This window comes from Oncorhynchus kisutch, linkage group LG1, assembly GCF_002021735.2.
Source record: "Oncorhynchus kisutch isolate 150728-3 linkage group LG1, Okis_V2, whole genome shotgun sequence".
NCBI classification, from domain to species: Eukaryota; Metazoa; Chordata; class Actinopteri; order Salmoniformes; family Salmonidae; genus Oncorhynchus; species Oncorhynchus kisutch.
Genome location: NC_034174.2, coordinates 70,128,154 through 70,149,164, shown reverse-complemented (window position 1 = coordinate 70,149,164; position 21,011 = coordinate 70,128,154). Strand labels below are relative to the sequence as shown.

The 21,011-nt window shown below is 43.0% G+C and overlaps 1 protein-coding gene across 1 annotated transcript in view; it reads right to left on the bottom strand.

The window, feature by feature from the left end:
• Positions 1 to 20,544, bottom strand: part of LOC109904714 (sodium/potassium/calcium exchanger 3) — an 80,065-nt gene extending 59,521 nt beyond the window's left edge. The window contains exons 1-2 of the mRNA XM_031831426.1: positions 20,015 to 20,544; positions 10,834 to 10,968 (exon numbers count right to left, since the gene is read on the bottom strand). Coding sequence (XP_031687286.1) covers positions 10,834 to 10,968; positions 20,015 to 20,213 — 334 coding nt within the window. The 5' untranslated portion in view covers positions 20,214 to 20,544. The remainder of the gene's footprint in view (positions 1 to 10,833; positions 10,969 to 20,014) is intronic.
• Between the last annotated feature and the right edge of the window lie 467 nt (positions 20,545 to 21,011).

Below are 21,011 nucleotides of genomic sequence, written 5' to 3'. Positions count from 1 at the left end.
GAGAGAGAGACAGAGAGAGAGAGAGAGAGAGACAGAGAGAGACAGGAGAGACAGAGAGAGACAGAGAGAGACAGAGAGAGAGAGATGAGAGAGAGAGAGACAGAGGAGAGAGAGAGAGAAGAGAGGAGAGAGAGAGAGACAGAGAGAGAGAGACAGAGAGACAGAGAGAGAGAGAGAGAGAGAGACGAGACAGAGAGCGAGAAGAGACAGAGAGGGACGAGAGAGAGAGATAGGAGAGAAGACAGAGAGGACAGAGAGAGAGAGGAGAGATTAGACGATGAGAGGAGGACAGAGAGAGAGAGAGAGAGAGCAGAGGAGACAGCGAGAGAAGAGAGGATAGAAGAGAGAGAGAGAGACAGCAGAGGAGAGAGAGAGACAGAGTAGAGAGAGAGAAGAGAGAAGAGAGAGTAGAGAGTGGAGGGGGGAGAGAGACAGAGAGAGACAGAGAGAGAGAGATTTATATATATATAAAGCAAAGAAAGAGGGTGGTGACCTCAGTGACAGTTTCGGGGAAACTTGCTAAGCTAATTGCGGAGATAGATTGGTCTTATTCCCACGAGGAACGATCTCCTCCTCATGCAATAACTATATGGCGTCTGCAATCTGCACACTAAAGTACACACACACCATCTGTAGCTGTTGTTGTTACGTTATTATGAACCCCCCCCCCCCCCCCCCTCAAGCATCACAATACCCAGCAGTTGATTTCTCAAAGGAAATCTCTCTCGGTATAGACGGGTCATCACCAATATGAATATGATTAGCAAACCTGGGTTCAAATAGAATTGAAACTGCAACCGCCCACCCGACCCATATGGCAGGCTACAGCAACTCAAGGCAGGCTAGAGGAAAAACTTAAAGTACTTGAAAGCTTTGGAATAGTAGTTGAACCCAGATCTGATGTTTATCACAATGTAAAAGCTGACCGTTATAAGTCTGAAGATTTTTGTATTTTATTTCATCAACTGTATATTGAGTTAGACAAGGCTTCATCTCTTCTTGCGAGCCTAAGGGGCAAAGTGCTAGGAGTCCTCATACCCGCACGCGCGCACACACACACGCACACACACACACATAGGTAAACAAACACACGCACACAGGCAAACAAACATACCTACCTACTTAGCTATCACCCACCTCTACAGACATCCGGGGCATCATACAGCAATTAATCAGCTGGTCCTTCTAGCTTCCTAAGGGTATCACACACACACACACACACTGTTCAGAGGGGACCCTGATTAAGTCAAGGCCAAAACAGATAGTGTGTGCTGAAGACTGAATGCCTCTGGGAGGGCAGGAAACCCCTGGAGAGAGCATTGTCACAGCCTCACACACGGGCTGGGGTCCCATCTACAGCAGCCGTGTGTGTGTGTGTGTGTTCTCATTTGATCATGGCATACTGTATCATATGGGCACGCAGTTGTCGAGAACGTTACCGGTTAAGTCTAGACTTTGTGGATAATGCATGTGGAATTGTCTACAGTATCCTACTGAAGGACAGGAGAACTTAAGGAACACAAGGATTGGTTATAAGAAAAGAAGCCGTTTTCAATCATATTATGTTTAAAATATGTTTCGAAATCGACGGATGAGTTGAAAAACCAAGTTCTAATGAAAACACTTATCTTCGATGACTAGAACAAGGTCTAGTTCTAATGAAAACACTTATCTTCGATGACTAGAACAAGGTCTAGTTCTAATGAAAACACGTATCTTCGATGACTAGAACAAGGTCTAGTTCTAATGAAAACACGTATCTTCGGTGACTAGAACAAGGTCTAGTTCTAATGAAAACACTTATCTTCGGTGACTAGAACAAGGTCAAGTTCTAATGAAAACACGTATCTTCGGTGACTAGAACAAGGTCTAGTTCTAATGAAAACACTTATCTTCGGTGACTAGAACAAGGTCTAGTTCTAATGAAAACACTTATCTTCGGTGACTAGAAGAAGGTCTAGTTCTAATGAAAACACGTATCTTCGGTGACTAGAACAAGGTCTAGTTCTAATGAAAACACGTATCTTCGATGACTAGAACAAGGTCTAGTTCTAATGAAAACACTTATCTTCGGTGACTAGAACAAGGTCTAGTTCTAATGAAAACACGTATCTTCGATGACTAGAACAAGGTCTAGTTCTAATGAAAACACTTATCTTCGGTGACTAGAACAAGGTCTTGTTCTAATGAAAACACTTATCTTCGGTGACTAGAAGAAGGTCTAGTTCTAATGAAAACACTTATCTTCGGTGACTAGAAGAAGGTCTAGTTCTAATGAAAACACTTATCTTCGGTGACTAGAAGAAGGTCTAGTTCTAAGAACATCCTTTAGTGTTGTTTCATTACAAACTGTACAAGTCTGATGTCCAATGGTCTCACAGCAGTAAATCAAAGGCCATGAAAGCATCTTATAAACCCACACATCATTTGGGTCTCTCTCACTCGTTGTCTGTCACCTATTCTTCAACCACACAGCCCTATCAGCAATCTCACACATCTCTTCTCTTCCCTTTTCTGGCCCGATGCAGAGTGAAAATAGCCTACATAGCAGAGGAGGCTGGTGGGAGGCGCTATAGGAGGACGGGCTCATTGTAAAGGCTGGAATGGAATGTATGAAACGGTATCAAACATATGGAAACCACGTTTGACTCTGTTCCATTCACACCATTACAATGAACCCATCCTCCTATAACTTCCCTCCACCAGCCTCCTTTGCTACATAACCCTATGCCATACAAGTGCATAGGGCTAATTACCCTTCCTACAAACCACAGAGCAAATCCATCTCCTTAAAACCCAACACTCCTCATTGGAATATTCTCCAGGCCCTGAGAAGAGTGAGAGCACCTATCTACCCGTACCTACAGTACCAGAAGAAGAGTGAGAACACCCATCTACCTACACCACCAGAAGAAGAGTGAGAACACCCATCTACCTAAACTACCAGAAGAGTGAGAGCACCCATCTACCTACACTACCAGAAGAGTGAGAGCACCCATCTACCTAAACTACCAGAAGAGTGAGAACACCCATCTACCTAAACTACCAGAAGAGTGAGAACACCCATCTACCTAAACTACCAGAAGAGTGAGAGCACCCATCTACCTAAACTACCAGAAGAGTGAGAGCACCCATCTACCTACACTACCAGAAGAGTGAGAGCACCCATCTACCTAAACTACCAGAAGAGTGAGAACACCCATCTACCTACACTACCAGAAGAGTGAGAGCACCCATCTACCTACACTACCAGAAGAGTGAGAGCACCCATCTACCTAAACTACCAGAAGAGTGAGAACACCCATCTACCTACACTACCAGAAGAGTGAGAGCACCCATCTACCTAAACTACCAGAAGAGTGAGAACACCCATCTACCTACACTACCAGAAGAGTGAGAACACCCATCTACCTACACTACCAGAAGAGTGAGAACACCCATCTACCTACACTACCAGAAGAGTGAGAACACCCATCTACCTACACTACCAGAAGAGTGAGAACACCCATCTACCTACACTACCAGAAGAGTGAGAACACCCATTTACCTACACTACCAGAAGAGTGAGAACACCCATCTACCTACACTACCAGAAGAAGAGTGAGAACACCCATCGACCTACACTACCAGAAGAGTGAGAGCACCCATCTACCTACACTACCAGAAGAAGAGTGAGAACACCCATCTACCTACACTACCAGAAGAGTGAGAACACCCATCTACCAACACTACCAGAAGAGTGAGAACACCCATCTACCTACACTACCAGAAGAAGAGTGAGAGCACCCATCTACCTACACTACCAGAAGAGTGAGAACACCCATCTACCAACACTACCAGAAGAGTGAGAACACCCATCTACCTACACTACCAGAAGAAGAGTGAGAACCCCATCTACCTACACTACCAGAAGAGTGAGAACACCCATTTACCTACACTACCAGAAGAAGTGTGAGAACACCCATCTACCTACACTACCAGAAGAGTGAGAACACCCATCTACCTACACTACCAGAATAGTGAGAACACCCATCTACCTACACTACCAGAAGAGTGAGAACACCCATCTACCTACACTACCAGAAGAAGTGTGAGAACACCCATCTACCTACACTACCAGAAGAAGTGTGAGAACACCCATCTACCTACACTACCAGAAGAAGAGTGAGAACACCCATCTACCTACACTACCAGAAGAGTGAGAACACCCATCTACCTACACTACCAGAAGAAGTGTGAGAACACCCATCTACCTACACTACCAGAAGAGTGAGAACACCCATCTACCTACACTACCAGAAGAGTGAGAACACCCATCTACCAACACTACCAGAAGAAGAGTGAGAACACCCATCTACCTACACTACCAGAAGAGTGAGAACACCCATCTACCTACACTACCAGAAGAAGAGTGAGAGCACCCATCTACCTACACTACCAGAAGAGTGAGAACACCCATCTACCTACACTACCAGAAGAAGAGTGAGAGCACCCATCTACCTACACTACCAGAAGAAGAGTGACAGCACCCATCTCTCTACACTACCAGAGGAGTGAGAACACCCATCTACCTACACTACCAGAAGAAGAGTGAGAGCACCCATCTACCTACACTACCAGAGGAGTGAGAACACCCATCTACCTACACTACCAGAAGAGTGAGAACACCCATCTACCTACACTACCAGAAGAAGAGTGAGAGCACCCATCTACCTACAGTACCAGAAGAAGAGTGAGAACACCCATTTACCTACACTACCAGAAGAAGTGTGAGAACACCCATTTACCTACACTACCAGAAGAAGAGTGAGAACACCCATCTACCTACACTACCAGAAGTGTGAGAACACCCATCTACCTACACTACCAGAAGAGTGAGAACACCCATCTACCTACACTACCAGAAGAGTGAGAACACCCATCTACCTACACTACCAGAAGAGTGAGAACACCCATCTACCTACACTACCAGAAGAGTGAGAACACCCATCTACCTATACTACCAGAAGAGTGAGAACACCCATCTACCTACACTACCAGAAGAGTGAGAACACCCATCTACCTACACTACCAAAAGCCTCTGAAGCCATACCTGTGGCTTGTTCCCTCTCTTCTTTTCTGGCATATTCTATATCTTTATCTAGTCTCATCCATACATTCTCTCCTTTCCTCCCCTCTCCTCTCCCATTCTCTGCTCTTTTCTCCCCTCCCCTCCTCTCCTCTCTCTTTTCCCCTCCCCTCCTTTCCTCTCCTTTCTCCTTTCCTCATCTTTCCTCTCCTATCCTCTCTCCTTTCCCCTCCCTTCCTTTCCTCTCCTCTCTCCTTTCCCCTCCCTTCCTTTCCTCTCCTCTCCCCTCCTCTGCTCTTTTCTCCCTCCCCTCCCCTCCTTTCCTCTCCTCTCCCCCGCTCTTTTCTCCCCTCCTCTGCTCCTCTCTCCTTTCCTCTATCCTTTCGCTCATCTTTCCTCTCATCTCTCCTTTCCCCTCCCTTCCGTTCCACCTCTCTCCTTTCCTCTCCTCTCCCCTTTCCTCGCCTCTCTCCTTTCCTCGCCTCTCTCATTTCCTCGCCTCTCTCATTTCCTCGCCTCTCTCCTTTCCTCTCCTCTCCCCTTTCCTCTCATATCTCCTTTCCCCTCCCTTCCGTTCCATCTCTCTCCTTTCCTCTCCTCTCCCCTTTCCTCGCCTCTCTCCTTTCCTCGCCTCTCCCCTTTCCTCTCCTCTCCCCTTTCCTCGCCTCTCTCCTTTCCTCGCCTGTCTCCTTTCCCCTCCCCTCATTTCTTCTCTCCTTTCCCCTCCTATCCTCTCTCCTTTCCCCTCCCCTCCTCTCCTTTCCTCTCCTCCCTCTCCTCTCATCTCTCTTATCTCCTCCCCATTCCCCAAAACAAGCATCAGAAATCAACTCACCCAGCGGGGTCCCCGCAATTAAAATCATCGAAGGTGGGCGTAATGACGGGTTATGGGTAATTTCATGTCTTTCTGGCAGCGTATGTGTGTTTGTTTGTGTTTGTGTGTGTAATGTGTGTGTTCTTGTGTGTGTGTTAGTGAAATGAGGGGTTCCGTCTGAAGTGCAGGAGCAGCAGGATGTTGGTGGAAGGAACAGAACAATCAGAGAAGCCTTCTGCAGTTACTTCAGGAGAGCTCACGCCGAGCGTCATCAAGGCCTGCACTGTACCCTCCACTGCTGGGGCAGCAGGGGTACTGGTACTGCACTGTACTGTACACAAGTCCATCTCCACTGCTGGGGCAGCAGGGGTACTGGTACTGCACTGTACTGTACACATGTCCATCTCCACTGCTGGGGCAGCAGGGGTACTGGTACTGCACTGTACTGTCCACATGTCCATCTCCACTGCTGGGGCAGCAGGGGTACTGGTACTGCACTGTACTGTCCACATGTCCATCTCCACTGTTGGGGCAGCAGGGGTACTGGTACTGTACTGTACTGTCCACATGTCCATCTCCACTACTGGGGCAGCAGGGGTACTGGTACTGCACTGTACTGTACACATGTCCATCTCCACTGCTGGGGCAGCAGGGGTACTGGTACTGCACTGTACTGTACACATGTCCATCTCCACTGCTGGGGCAGCAGGGGTACTGGTACTGTACTGTACTATACACATGTCCATCTCCACTGCTGGGGCAGCATGGGTACTGGTACTGCACTGTACTGTACACATGTCCATCTCCACTGCTGGGGCAGCAGGGGTACTGGTACTGCACTGTACTATACACATGTCCATCTCCACTGCTGGGGCAGCAGGGGTACTGGTACTGCACTGTACTGTACACATGTCCATCTCCACTGCTGGGGCAGCAGGGGTACTGGTACTGTACTGTACTGTCCACATGTCCATCTACACTGCTGGGGCAGCAGGGGTACTGGTACTGCACTGTACACATGTCCATCTCCACTGCTGGGGCAGCAGGGGTACTGGTACTGTACTCTACTGTCCACATGTCCATCTCCACTGCTGGGGCAGCAGTGGTACTGGTACTGCACTGTACTGACCACATGTCCATCTCCACTGCTGGGGCAGCAGGGATACCGGTACTCAGACACAGACACGCATACAGGGTGCTCTCTCTCACACGGACAATAACACACACAGACAGACAAAAACAATACGCACTCACAGACACACAAATTTGCACACACTCTAAATGTACACTAACACACCCACAGACACAAGCAATCATAAACGCAATCATACACCCCCCTCCCCCTCCCAAAAAGCACTTTCTCAAAAGGTCAAATCAACACACGACTCACTCTTAACACGCACACACTACATCTTTCTTTACCAGGAACACGAAAAGGGGTGAAAGAAGGTAGACTTTTAAAATAGGTTATTAGTCCAAACTGTGTGTGTGTGTGTGTGTGTGTGTGTGTGTGTGTGTGTGTGTGTGTGTGTGTGTGTGTGTGTGTGTGTGTGTGTGTGTGTGTGTGTGTGTGTGTGTGCGTACATACATATTGAAAGGAGAGGTTATCATTTAGTCCAACCTCTACCTTTACGCCACACGTCACTGGAGTCACCCCAGAGTCCTGGCCTCTTAAACGCTCGCTTTCATTTTAACAAGGAGAAGGAGAGGTGAACTATAATAGGCAGGGAAAGGAGAATAACTTGACCTCCGACCCCTATCTCCCTTTTATAGACCACAAGGGTGACCTTGAGGGAGGAGGATGAGATGGGAGATTGATTGTGGCTATTTTGCTTAATTAGCACACCAGAGAGTGGGGGAAAGGAGGGTGAATGTGGTGGGTAAGGTAAATGGTGAAGGGTGTGTGTGGGGGGGATATGACAGCGTTTGTGTGTCATCATTATCTCATAGCTCAAGGTAAGAAAACAAAACATCAATACAATCCTTCAGTGAAACCCTCTCCATCCACTCTTCCCCTCCCCCTTCTCCCAAGCTTCAGTTCAAGCCATCATTACAACAGAGTTGAATGTCAAATTTCCACCATCCATATGGGGCTATAAATAGACACTGGGCTAGATGATGCAGGATAGGCCGGTCTGGAAGATGATGATGGTGATGATGTGGTACATATGGGGAAGGGATGTGGGATTTTGAAGATGAAAAACATATAAGAGACCTGCTTCAAATTCACTCAGAAAAAGCCTAAGATTTTAATCACTTTAATAACTCTGTAGGGGAATGCGCTTCTAAACCTGTCAAGTACACTGCTAAGAATAATGGTGCTTAGCAGTTACAGTTGAAGTCAGAAGTTTACATACACCTTAGCCAAATACATTTAAACTCAGTTTTTCACAATTCCTGACATTTAATCCTAGTAAAGATTCCCCTGTCTGAGGTCAATTATGATCACCACTTTATTTCAAGAATGTGAAATGTCAGAATAATAGTAGAGAGAACAATTTATTTCAGCTTTTATTTCTTTCATCACCTTCCCAGTGGGTCAGAGGTTTACAGACACTCAATTAGTATTTCGTAGCATTGCAATTGTTTAACTTGGGTCAAACGTTTCAAGTAGCCTTCCACAAGCTTCCCACAATAAGTTGGGTGAATTTTGGCCCATTCCTCCTGACAGAGCTGGTGTAACTGAGTCAGGTTTGTAGGCTTCCCTGCTTGCACATGCTTTTACAGTTCTGCCCACAAATTGTCTTATTGATTGAGGTCAGAGCTTTGTGATGGCCACAAAGACATTTTGACACAACTTTAGAGGTATGCTTGGGGTCATTGTCCATTTGGAAGACCCATTTGCGACCAAGCTTTGCGACCAAGCTTCTTCACGGTTGGGATGGTATTCTTCAGCTTGCATGCCTCCCCCTTTTTCCTCCAAACATAACAATGGTTATTATGGCCAAACAGTTCTGTTTTTGCTTCTTCAGACCAGAGGACATTTCTCCAAAAGGTACAATCTTTGTCCCCATGTGCAGTTGCAAACCGTAGTCTGGCTTTTTTATGGCGGTTTTGGAGCGATGGCTTCTTCCTTCCTGAGTTGCCTTTCAGGCTATGTCGATATAGATCTCTAGGAGACAGAACGCGTCTCCTTCCTGAGCGGTATGACGGCTGTGTGGTCCCATGGTGTTTAAACTTGCGTATTATTGTTTGTACAGATGAACGTGGTACCTTCAGGCGTTTGTAAATTGCTCCCAAGGATGAACCAGACTTGTGGTGGTCTACAATTGTTTTTCTGAAATCTTGTCTGATTTCTTTAGATTTTCCCATGATGTCTAGCAAAGAGGCACTGAGTTTGAAGGTAGGCCTTGAAATACGTCCACAGGTACACCACCAATTGACTCAAATGATGTCAATTTGCCTATCAGAAGCTTCTAAAGCCATGACATCATTTTCTGGAATTGTCCAAGCTGTTTAAAGGCACAGTCAACTTAGTGTATGTAAATATCTGGTTGAAAAACAAGTTTTAATGACTCCAACCTAAGCGTATGTAAACTTCCGACTTCAACTGTATATATACAGTACCAGTCAAAGTTTGGACACACCTACTCATCCAAGGGTTTTTCTACATTGTAGAATAATAGTGAAGACATACAAAACTATGAAATAACACATATGGAATCATGTTGTTACCAAAAAAGCGTTAAACTACATTTTAGATTCTTCAATGTAGCCATCTTTTGTCTTGATGACTGCTTTGCACACTCTTGGCATTCTCAACCAGCTTCATGGGGAATGCTTTTCCAGCAGTCTTAAAGGCGTTCCCACATATGCTGAGCACTTGTTGGATGCTTTTCCTTCACTCTGCGGTCCAACTCATCCCAAACCATCCCAATTGGGTTGAGGACAGGTGATTATGCAGGCCAGGTCATCTGATGCAGCACTCCATCACTCTCCTTTTTCAAATAGCCCTTACACAGCCTGGAGGTGTTTTTGGCCATTGTCCTGTGGAAAAGTTAACTTTAACGAACGTATTATCTGCAGCAGAGGTAACTCTGGGTCTTCCTTTCCTGTGGCAGTCCTCTTGAGAGCCAGTTTCATCATAGCGCTTGATGGTTTTAATGACTGCACTTGAAGAAACTTTCAAAGTTCTTCAAATTTTCCGGATTGACTGACCTTCATGTCTTAAAGAAATGATGGACTGTCGTTTCCCTTTGCTTATTTGAGCTGTTCTTGCCATAATATGGACCCCTACCTTGTCACAACACAACTGATTGGCTCAAACACATTAAGAAGGAAAGAAATTCTAAATGCATTCCAGGTGACTACCTCATGAAGCTGGTTGAGAGAATGTCAAGTGTGTGCAAAGCTGTCATTAAGGCAAATAAAGAAAAATCCTTGAATGAGTAGGTGTGTCCAAACTTTTGACTAGTACTGTATATATATAGTTCTATTTATTTGAGGGATTTAACCCTGGTGTGGTTCTATACAGCACCATTTCATCTAGCAGTGTGTAACATGTAACTCAAGCATTCTTACACACCATTCACCCATCGACGAGTGCCGGCTTGAACAGTCAAGGCCAAGTCGCTCGTTGATGATCAGATAAGAGGTCGCCATGGAAACTGGGGACTTTCACTTGTCAGAAAAGCTACAGGGTCCCAGAATGTGACCGAGAATAAGTGTGAAAAGTGCTGAAACACCCAGAAAGAACACTACCGTGTGTGTGTGTGTGTGTGTGTGTGTGTGTGTGTGTGTTTGTGAGTGATGTACTGTAGGCTCATGGGAGCCTATCTGACCCAACAGTCTGTTTTACCCCAGTTTGGGAGGACAAGGGGAGATGGGAATAACGGAGGGAGGGAGGGAGAATACGGGGTGCTCTCTTTCTTCCTTCTTTCTCTCTTACCTGGAGTGGGGGCAAGAGAGGAAGGGATATGAGAGGTTTAATTTCTTTCTTTCATTTTGTTACCTGGTTCGGTGCAGTTTTTCTTTTCCCCATCTTCTTCCATGCTGCTATTACTGTCCAATGTGTCCACCTCCTGCAGTAGCTTCCTGCCTCCCCATCGCTCATCATCAAACGTGGTGGGGCTGGATGTGTCATAACCTACGAGACACAGGTAGAGGAGGCTTGAAACGAGGTAACCAGGGCATGTTCATTAGGGCAAATTGTTGCAAAGAATTTTGATCACAAAATGAAAATGATCATTTGTTTTTGGACCAGTTAAGTAATACCTCCTAGTTTCTCTCTGTTTTATTCTGTTATGTCCCTACTTAACATGACCATGATCTACTTTGAAATCAACAAAAAGTCTGAGGAGGATTATTTTGTCAGTGTTAAAGTTATATTTATCAAGTTATTATGCCCTGAGAAATGAAACGAAGGGAAAGGACTGGGGGCAGAATACATTGTATTGAATCACACAATATTCCACTTGAATCATGAGTGCACTCTGAATAAAGAACACATCTAGAGGCAAAAACAGGGTACAGGATTCATTCATTTTCTTCTTTGGCCAACCCTAAACCCACTCTAACCTTTTCAGCTGGCTGACAGACACAAAAGAGAAATGCTTTGAATCAAAATCAGAAACAGAGGTATTCAAATGTCCTATAGTCAGACCTAGAGGTATGGCTGAACTTTCCACCTGGCATCATCACATTTGATTCTGTACTCACAAGGCAGGCAGCGGGCATTGCGTGCCAACATTCAGTGTGTATTCACCTACTCTCACAGACACACACACAGGCCATCCATACACATACACACACATCCTTACACGCACACACACAGAAATAACAAGCATATCGCACCGGTGATTAATGTGTCAATGCCTGCAAGGCGTTGAGTGCTTCTCCACTAAGTTCAGAGAACATAACACACACATGCACGCACTTCATGAAGTGGATCATGAATAATCAACATATAATTAATATATATATTCGGCACGTTGTTTAACAGTTTCACAGAGGCACACAATGGGAAGTGGATAAATGCATTAACTGGAGTGTCATTGTTGGTTTGAACACACACACACACACAGTAGTGTGTGTCCCTATTGCATTGCGTTGTTCCGTTACCAGGATGCGCACACTGACATAGCAGTGATGCACAAATCATGAGTATGAAGTATGAATATTCATATACAAGCACCAAGCCTTCTGTCCCTGTTCTGTAATGAAGATTCAATGGGATATAAGTGACAGCTCACGAAAAGTAAACGTCGACCTCGAATAGCAAGCTGTGTGTTTTAAAGTTAAAGTGCTTTGTATAGAGTAGTAGAGGAAGAGAGTAGGAGTGGACATCTTTTGTCTCTCTCTGTAACCTGGAGAAGTGTTTTTAGTATACCCCTGGGTACTCTGCCCTGATTTCAGCTTAGCTGCAGTATGAAACACCTGAGCTTTACAGCGGTTGTACAGGCAATGCTTCTCTGACACACCTACTCATTCAAGGAATTTTCTTTATTTTTACTATTTTCTCCATTGTCGAACAATAGTGAAGACATCACAACTAAGAAATAACACATATGGAATCATGTAGTAACCAAAAAAGTGTTCAAAGTAGCCACCTTTTGCCTTGATGACAGCTTTGCACACTCTTGGCATTCTCTCAACCAGCTTCATGAGGAATGCTTTTCCAACAGTCTTGAAGGAGTTCCCACATATGCTGAGCACTTGTTGGCTGCTTTTCCTTCACTCTGCGGTCCAACTCATTCCAAGTCATCTGGTGCAGCAGTCCATCACTCTCACTGGTCAAATAGCCCTTACACAGCCTGGGGGTGTGTTTTGGGTCATTGTCCCATTGAAAAACAAATGATAGTTCCACTATGTGGAAACCAGATGGGATGGTGTACCACTGCAGAATTCTGTGGTATCCATGCTGGTTAAGTGCGCCTTGAATTCTAAAATAAATCAAAGACATTGTCACCAGCAAAGCACCCCCACACCATCACACCTCCATGCTTCACGGTGGGAACCACACATGCGGAGATCATCCGTTCACCTACTCCACGTCTCACAAACACACGGCGGTTGGAACCAAAAATCTCAAATTTGGACTCATTTTGGACTCATCACACCAAAGGACAGATTTCCACCGGTTTAATGTCCATTGCTCATGTTTCTTGGCCCAAGCAAGTCTCTTCTTATTATTGGTGTCCTTTAGTATTGGTTTCTTTGAAGGAATTCGACCATAAAAGCCTGATTCACGCAGTCTTCTCTGAACAGTTGCTGTTGAGAAGTGTCTGTTACTTGAACTCTGTGAAGCATTTATTTGGGCTGCAATTTCTGAGGCTGGTAACTCTAATGAACTTATCCTCTGCAGCAGAGGTAACTCTGGGTCTGTCTTGTGACGGTCCTCATGAGAGACAGTTTCATCACAGAGCCTGATGATTTTGAGACTGCACTTACAGAAACTTTCAAAGTTCTTGAAATGTTTGAACTTCATGTCTTAAAGTAATGACAGACTCTTGATTCTCTTTACTCATTTGAGCTGTTCTTGCCATAATATGGACTTGGTATTTAACCAAATAGGGCTTTCTTCTGTCTACCACCCCTAAATTGTCAGAACACAACTGATTGGCTCAAATGCATTAAGAAGGAAAGAAATTCCACAAGGCACACCTGTTAATTGAAAAGCATCCATTCCATGCATCCTCATGATGCATGGTTGAGAGAATGCCAAGAGTATGCAAAGCTGTCATCAAGGCAAAGGTGGCTACTTTGAATAATTTGTTTAACACTTGTTTGGTTACTACATGATTCCATGTCTTATTTAATAGTTATGATGTCTTCACTATTATTCTACAATGTGGAAAATAGGAAAAACAATATTTAAAAAATATAATTAATAGGTGTGTCCAAACTTTTGACTGGTACTGTAAATATACATGTTTTTTTATGTTTTGTTGTTTCTCTGTAATACTACTAGCCACCTAGTAGCAATTTTATGAAGTTGGCTTTAGCTAACCCAACTGCATAACTAGCTACCAAGAAGCCATTTCCGCAATCAATGATGTTGGAGTAGCGAGCTTGTCAAACTATCTTAGCTGGCATGCCATGCTGGCAAGGTTGGAAGACTTGAGAAAGACAAGCAATTGCTAAATGTACTGAAAAAGACTCACATTCCTTCCAATCTTTTACCCAGATTTTAGCAGAGAAGCATATTTAGTTTCTATTAAAAAATAGAATTAAGCATAATGATTATGGCTCTAGATCAGGGGTTGGAAACGATTCAGGGAAAAGAACCGAAAGCCGAAAAAAAAACGAAAGTAATCTATACTGTTCCGGAACAGAACCGTTATTTTAAAAGCATGGGAACCGATTAATAACGTTCTTGAAATGTTCCAGGCATTTTTTTCCAGTCCCACAAAAACAAACAAACAACATTACACAACATTACATAGGTTACTGTAGTCTACTGACAACGTTACATAGGTTACTGGAGCCTACTGACAACATTACATAGGTTACTGTAGTCTACTGACAACGTTACATAGGTTACTGTAGTCTACTGACAACGTTACATAGGTTACTGTAGCCAACTAACAACATTACATAGACTACTGTAGCCTACTGATGACGTTACATAGGTTACTGTAGCCTGCTGACAACATTACATAGGTTACTGTAGCCTGCTGACAACATTACATAGGTTACTGTAGTCTACTGACAACGTTACATAGGTTACTGTAGTCTACTGACAACATTATATAGGTTACTGTAGCCTACTGACAACATTACATAGGTTACTGTAGTCTACTGACAACGTTACATAGGTTACTGTAGTCTACTGACAACATTACATAGGTTACTGTAGTCTACTGACAACATTACATAGGTTACTGTAGTCTACTGACACCATTACATAGGTTACTGTAGTCTACTGACAACATTACATAGGTTACTGTAGTCTACTGACAACGTTACATAGGTTACTGTAGCCAACTAACAACATTACATAGATTACTGTAGCCTACTGACAACATTACATAGGTTACTGGAGCCTAATGACAACGTTACATAGGTTACTGTAGCCAACTAACAACATTACATAGACTACTGTAGCCTACTGATGACGTTACATAGGTTACTGTAGCCTGCTGACAACATTACATAGGTTACTGTAGCCTGCTGACAACATTACATAGGTTACTGTAGCCTGCCGGCAACATTATGTAGGTTACTGTAGCCTACCGACAACATTACATAGGTTACTGTAGTCTACTGACAACATTACATAGGTTATTGTAGTCTACTGACAACATTACCTAGGTTACTGTAGTCTACTGACAACATTACATAGGTTACTGTAGTCTACTGACGAGGTTACAGAGGTTACTGTAGCCTACTGACAACATTACATAGGTTACTGTAGCCTACTGACAACATTACATAGGTTACTGTAGCCTACCGACACCATTACATAGGTTACTGTAGCCTACTGACAACATTACATAGGTTACTGTAGTCTACTGACAACATTACATAGGTTACTGTAGTCTACTGACAACATTACATAGGTTACTGTAGCCTACTGACAACATTACATAGGTTACTGTAGTCTACTGACAACATTACATAGGTTACTGTAGCCTACTGACAACATTACATAGGTTACTGTAGTCTACTGACAACATTACATAGGTTACTGTAGCCTACTGACAACATTACATAGGTTACTGTTGCCTGCTGACAACATTACATAGGTTACTGTAGCCTGCTGACAACATTACATAGGTTACTGTAGTCTGCTGACAACATTACGTAGGTTACTGTAGCCTACCGACAACATTACATAGGTTACTGTAATCTACTGACAACATTACATAGGTTACTGTAGTCTACTGACAACATTACATAGGTTACTGTAATCTACTGACAACATTACATAGGTTACTGTAGTCTACTGACGATGTTACAGAGGTTACTGTAGCCTACTGACAACATTACATAGGTTACTGTATCCTACTGACAACATTACATAGGTTACTGTAGCCTACCGACACCATTACATAGGTTACTGTAGTCTACTGACAACATTGCATAGGTTACTGTAGTCTACTGACAACATTACATAGGTTACTGTAGCCTACTGACAACATTACATAGGTTACTGTAGTCTACTGATAACATTACATAGGTTACTGTAGCCTACTGACAACATTACATAGGTTACTGTAGCCTACTGACAACATTACATAGGTTACTGTAGCCTACTGACAACATTACATAGGTTACTGTAGCCTACTGACAACATTACATAGGTTACTGTAGCCTACTGACAACATTACATAGGTTACTGTAGCCTACTGACAACATTACATAGGTTACTGTAGCCTACTGACAACATTACATAGGTTAGTGTAGCCTTCTGATGATGTTACATAGGTTACTGTAGCCTACTGACAACATTACATAGGTTACTGTAGTCTACTGACAACATTACATAGGTTACTGTAGTCTACTGACAACATTACATAGGTTACTGTAGCCTACTGACGATGTTACATAGGTTACTGTAGCCTTCTGACGACATTACATAGGTTACTGTAGCCTACTAATGATGTTACATAGGTTACTGTAGCCTTCTGACAACATTACATATGTTACTGTAGCCTACTGACAACATTACATAGGTTACTGTAGCCTACTGATGATGTTACATCGGTTACTGTAGCCTACTGACAACATTACATAGGTTACTGTAGTCTACTGACAACATTACATAGGTTACTGTAGCCTACTGACAACATTACATAGGTTACTGTAGTCTACTGACAACATTACATAGGTTACTGTAGTCTACAGACAACATTACATAGGTTACTGTAGCCTTCTGACGATGTTACATCGGTTACTGTAGCCTACTGACGATGTTACATAGGTTACTGTAGCCTACTGACAACATTACATAGGTTACTGTAGCCTACTGACAACATTACATAGGTTACTGTAGCCTTCTGACGACGTTACATAGGTTACTGTAGCCTACTGACAACATTACATAGGTTACTGTAGCCTTCTGACGACGTTACATAGGTTAATGTAGCCTACTGACAACGTTACATAGGTTACTGTAGCCTACAGACAACATTACATAGGTTACTGTAGCCTACTGACAACATTACATAGGTTACTGTTGCCTGCTGACAACATTACATAGGTTACTGTAGCCTGCTGACAACATTACATAGGTTACTGTAGCCTGCTGACAACATTACGTAGGTTACTGTAGCCTACCGACAACATTACATAGGTTACTGTAATCTACTGACAACATTACATAGGTTACTGTAGTCTACTGACAACATTACATAGGTTACTGTAATCTACTGACAACATTACATAGGTTACTGTAGTCTACTGACGATGTTACAGAGGTTACTGTAGCCTACTGACAACATTACATAGGTTACTGTATCCTACTGACAACATTACATAGGTTACTGTAGCCTACCGACACCATTACATAGGTTACTGTAGCCTACTGACAACATTACATAGGTTACTGTAGTCTACTGACAACATTGCATAGGTTACTGTAGTCTACTGACAACATTACATAGGTTACTGTAGTCTACTGATAACATTACATAGGTTACTGTAGCCTACTGACAACATTACATAGGTTACTGTAGCCTACTGACAACATTACATAGGTTACTGTAGCCTACTGACAACATTACATAGGTTACTGTAGCCTACTGACAACATTACATAGGTTACTGTAGCCTACTGACAACATTACATAGGTTACTGTAGCCTACTGACAACATTACATAGGTTACTGTAGCCTACTGACAACATTACATAGGTTAGTGTAGCCTTCTGATGATGTTACATAGGTTACTGTAGCCTACTGACAACATTACATAGGTTACTGTAGCCTACTGACAACATTACATAGGTTACTGTAGCCTACTGACAACATTACATAGGTTACTGTAGCCTACTGATGATGTTACATAGGTTACTGTAGCCTACTGACAACATTACATAGGTTACTGTAGTCTACTGACAACATTACATAGGTTACTGTAGTCTACTGACAACATTACATAGGTTACTGTAGCCTACTGACGATGTTACATAGGTTACTGTAGCCTTCTGACGACATTACATAGGTTACTGTAGCCTACTAATGATGTTACATAGGTTACTGTAGCCTTCTGACAACATTACATATGTTACTGTAGCCTACTGACAACATTACATAGGTTACTGTAGCCTACTGATGATGTTACATCGGTTACTGTAGCCTACTGACAACATTACATAGGTTACTGTAGTCTACTGACAACATTACATAGGTTACTGTAGCCTACTGACAACATTACATAGGTTACTGTAGTCTACTGACAACATTACATAGGTTACTGTAGTCTACAGACAACATTACATAGGTTACTGTAGCCTTCTGACGATGTTACATCGGTTACTGTAGCCTACTGACGATGTTACATCGGTTACTGTAGCCTACTGACAACATTACATAGGTTACTGTAGCCTACTGACAACATTACATAGGTTACTGTAGCCTTCTGACGACGTTACATAGGTTACTGTAGCCTACTGACAACATTACATAGGTTACTGTAGCCTTCTGACGACGTTACATAGGTTAATGTAGCCTACTGACAACGTTACATAGGTTACTGTAGCCTACTGACAACATTACATAGGTTACTGTAGTCTACTGACAACATTACCTAGGTTACTGTAGTCTACTGATGATGTTACATCGTTTACTGTAGCCTACTGACAACGTTACATAGGTTACTGTAGCCTACTGACAACATTACATAGGTTACTGTAGCCTACTGACAACATTACATAGGTTACTGTAGCCTTCTGATGATGTTACATAGGTTACTGTAGCCTACTGACAACATTATATAGGTTACTGTAGCCTACTGACAACATTACATAGGTTACTGTAGCCTACTGACAACATTCACATAGGTTACTGTAGCCTACTGACAACATTACATAGGTTACTGTAGCCTACTGACAACATTACATAGGTTACTGTAGCCTTCTGACGACGTTACATAGGTTACTGTAGCCTACTGACAATGTTACAAGCGTAATTCAGAAATTAGGGAAAGATGGTTAATTAGAGAAGAATGGATGGACATTTCAACGCTAGCTAAGGATACTATAGTTGTCACATTGGATTTATTAACTACAAAAAAGGTAAGACGTGTTTTTATTCTGGTGCTGCTCTGCACACACAAGCTTGTTAGCTAGCTAGCTAACGTTTGCGGTGGTCCAACTTTAAACCAACTCGGAAGTTCAATGATATTAAAAGTGTCTTTGTAGAAGCCACTCCTCCATAGGTATAATTATTTGGGCTTAATTCAGATAATGAATGTCATAACAAGATGCCCACTGATTCAATCCAAGCTTCCTCCTCAGAATTTGAGTTGCATATTGCACTCTACACTGTGACTGGCAGCACAGTGTGCGTTTGTCTTTCATTATGATTAAACCATACTGTTACGGCAAAATACAATTTGCTCTGAATAACTTTCCTATACAGATTAAATCGCTTAACCGCTGCACAGCAAACTGCTCGATGTGCACCTTTTGGTGAAGAAATGTATTGTCGAGCTAAATGTAAAAAAAAATATATATATATTTCAGAGGTTTAAAAAGAAACAGAAAGGAACGCCATGAACTGTTACTTTTTGGGGGGGTTCGAACTGGTTCTGAACTTTATTATGCCGGTCAGAACAGTGTAATGGAACGAAAAAAATTATTGTTCTGTTCAGAACTAAACCATTGGAAAATTAATTTGGTTCCAACCCGTGCTCAACAGTGCAGGAAAAAAACAGTTCAGCTGTTTCAAAAATGACCACACACACACCAGCCATCCTCACATACTTTGTGCCCCCTCAGATTTTGGGGGTGCATGACACCCCTGACCACACTCCAGTCCAGTTCAGAAATGTGCAAATCGAGAACAACTCAAAAGTAGCCTCCAGTTTAAACACAATTTGCATGATGTGCAAAATCAATGTAACATTGTATTATTACAAAACATGGTAACAAAACAATGGACTCTATGGGCTACATAACAGCCATTATGGAACTCCCACTTCAGCATTCCATCCCTCAACAGGGGGGTAAGTTGATAGGCCTACCCTCACCTGAATTTTCTGCTAGGTAGGAGAACCCCTTGACGAAGAGAAGCATCCCTCCCAACAAGCATATTTGGATCAAAACCAACTCCCTTCGCTTTTTCCGTCTCGCTTTGATCTTTTTCTGGTTCAGCATCACTTGTGGCGGGCGATTCCGGGGTCGGACTCCGGCTGGAGACATCCTTTCCGCGGCTTCTTGCTCGTCCATGTTGCCGCCGGAGTGAAATGAGCAGCAAAGCTCTCTGAGGGAATTTTACACGAACGGATATAACGTGGGGGAACGGTGTGAGGAGGGGTGGGGGGGGTGTAAGGTAAAAGTTTCAAGTCGGTATCGTTGGAAAGTCGCGAGTGTTGAGGTGTGGACTGAAAGGGTTGTTTTCCTTTTGAAGTGCCAGGGCGTCTTGCTTCTATGTCATATTACATTTTTATTCCACGCAATAGTAGGACAGGCTGCGGGAGCGCTCCATAGATGCGACAGTGGCGGCTCGGGCGCACAACGCGAGATTGCTCACTGATGTGTATGGTGATGTGATGGTAGGATGCTGTGTCCGACAAGAGAGAGAGAGCGAGAGAGAACGGTTTGATCAAATGTGCAAGCTGTTTGACGTAGAAATTGCCTAGAGACAGTGAGAGTATAACATTTTTTTTTTCCGAGGCTCAGTACACTGCCTATCACTACCCTCTTCTTGGAAAGGTTTTTTGCATGATGTTGGCATTAATACATGATAGCTGAATTACATACATTTACATTAATACACAGTTGAAGTTGGAAGTTTACATACACCTTACATTTAAACTCAGTTTTTCACAATTCCTGACATTTCATCCTAGTAAAAATTCAGTTAGGATCACCACTTTACTTCAAGAATGTGAAATGTCAGAATAGTAGAGAGAATAATTTATTTCATTTTTTTTTTATATATATATTTATATTATTTTACATTTATTTAACTTGGCAAGAGAGTTAAGAACAAATTCTTATTTTCAATGATGGTCTAGGAACAGT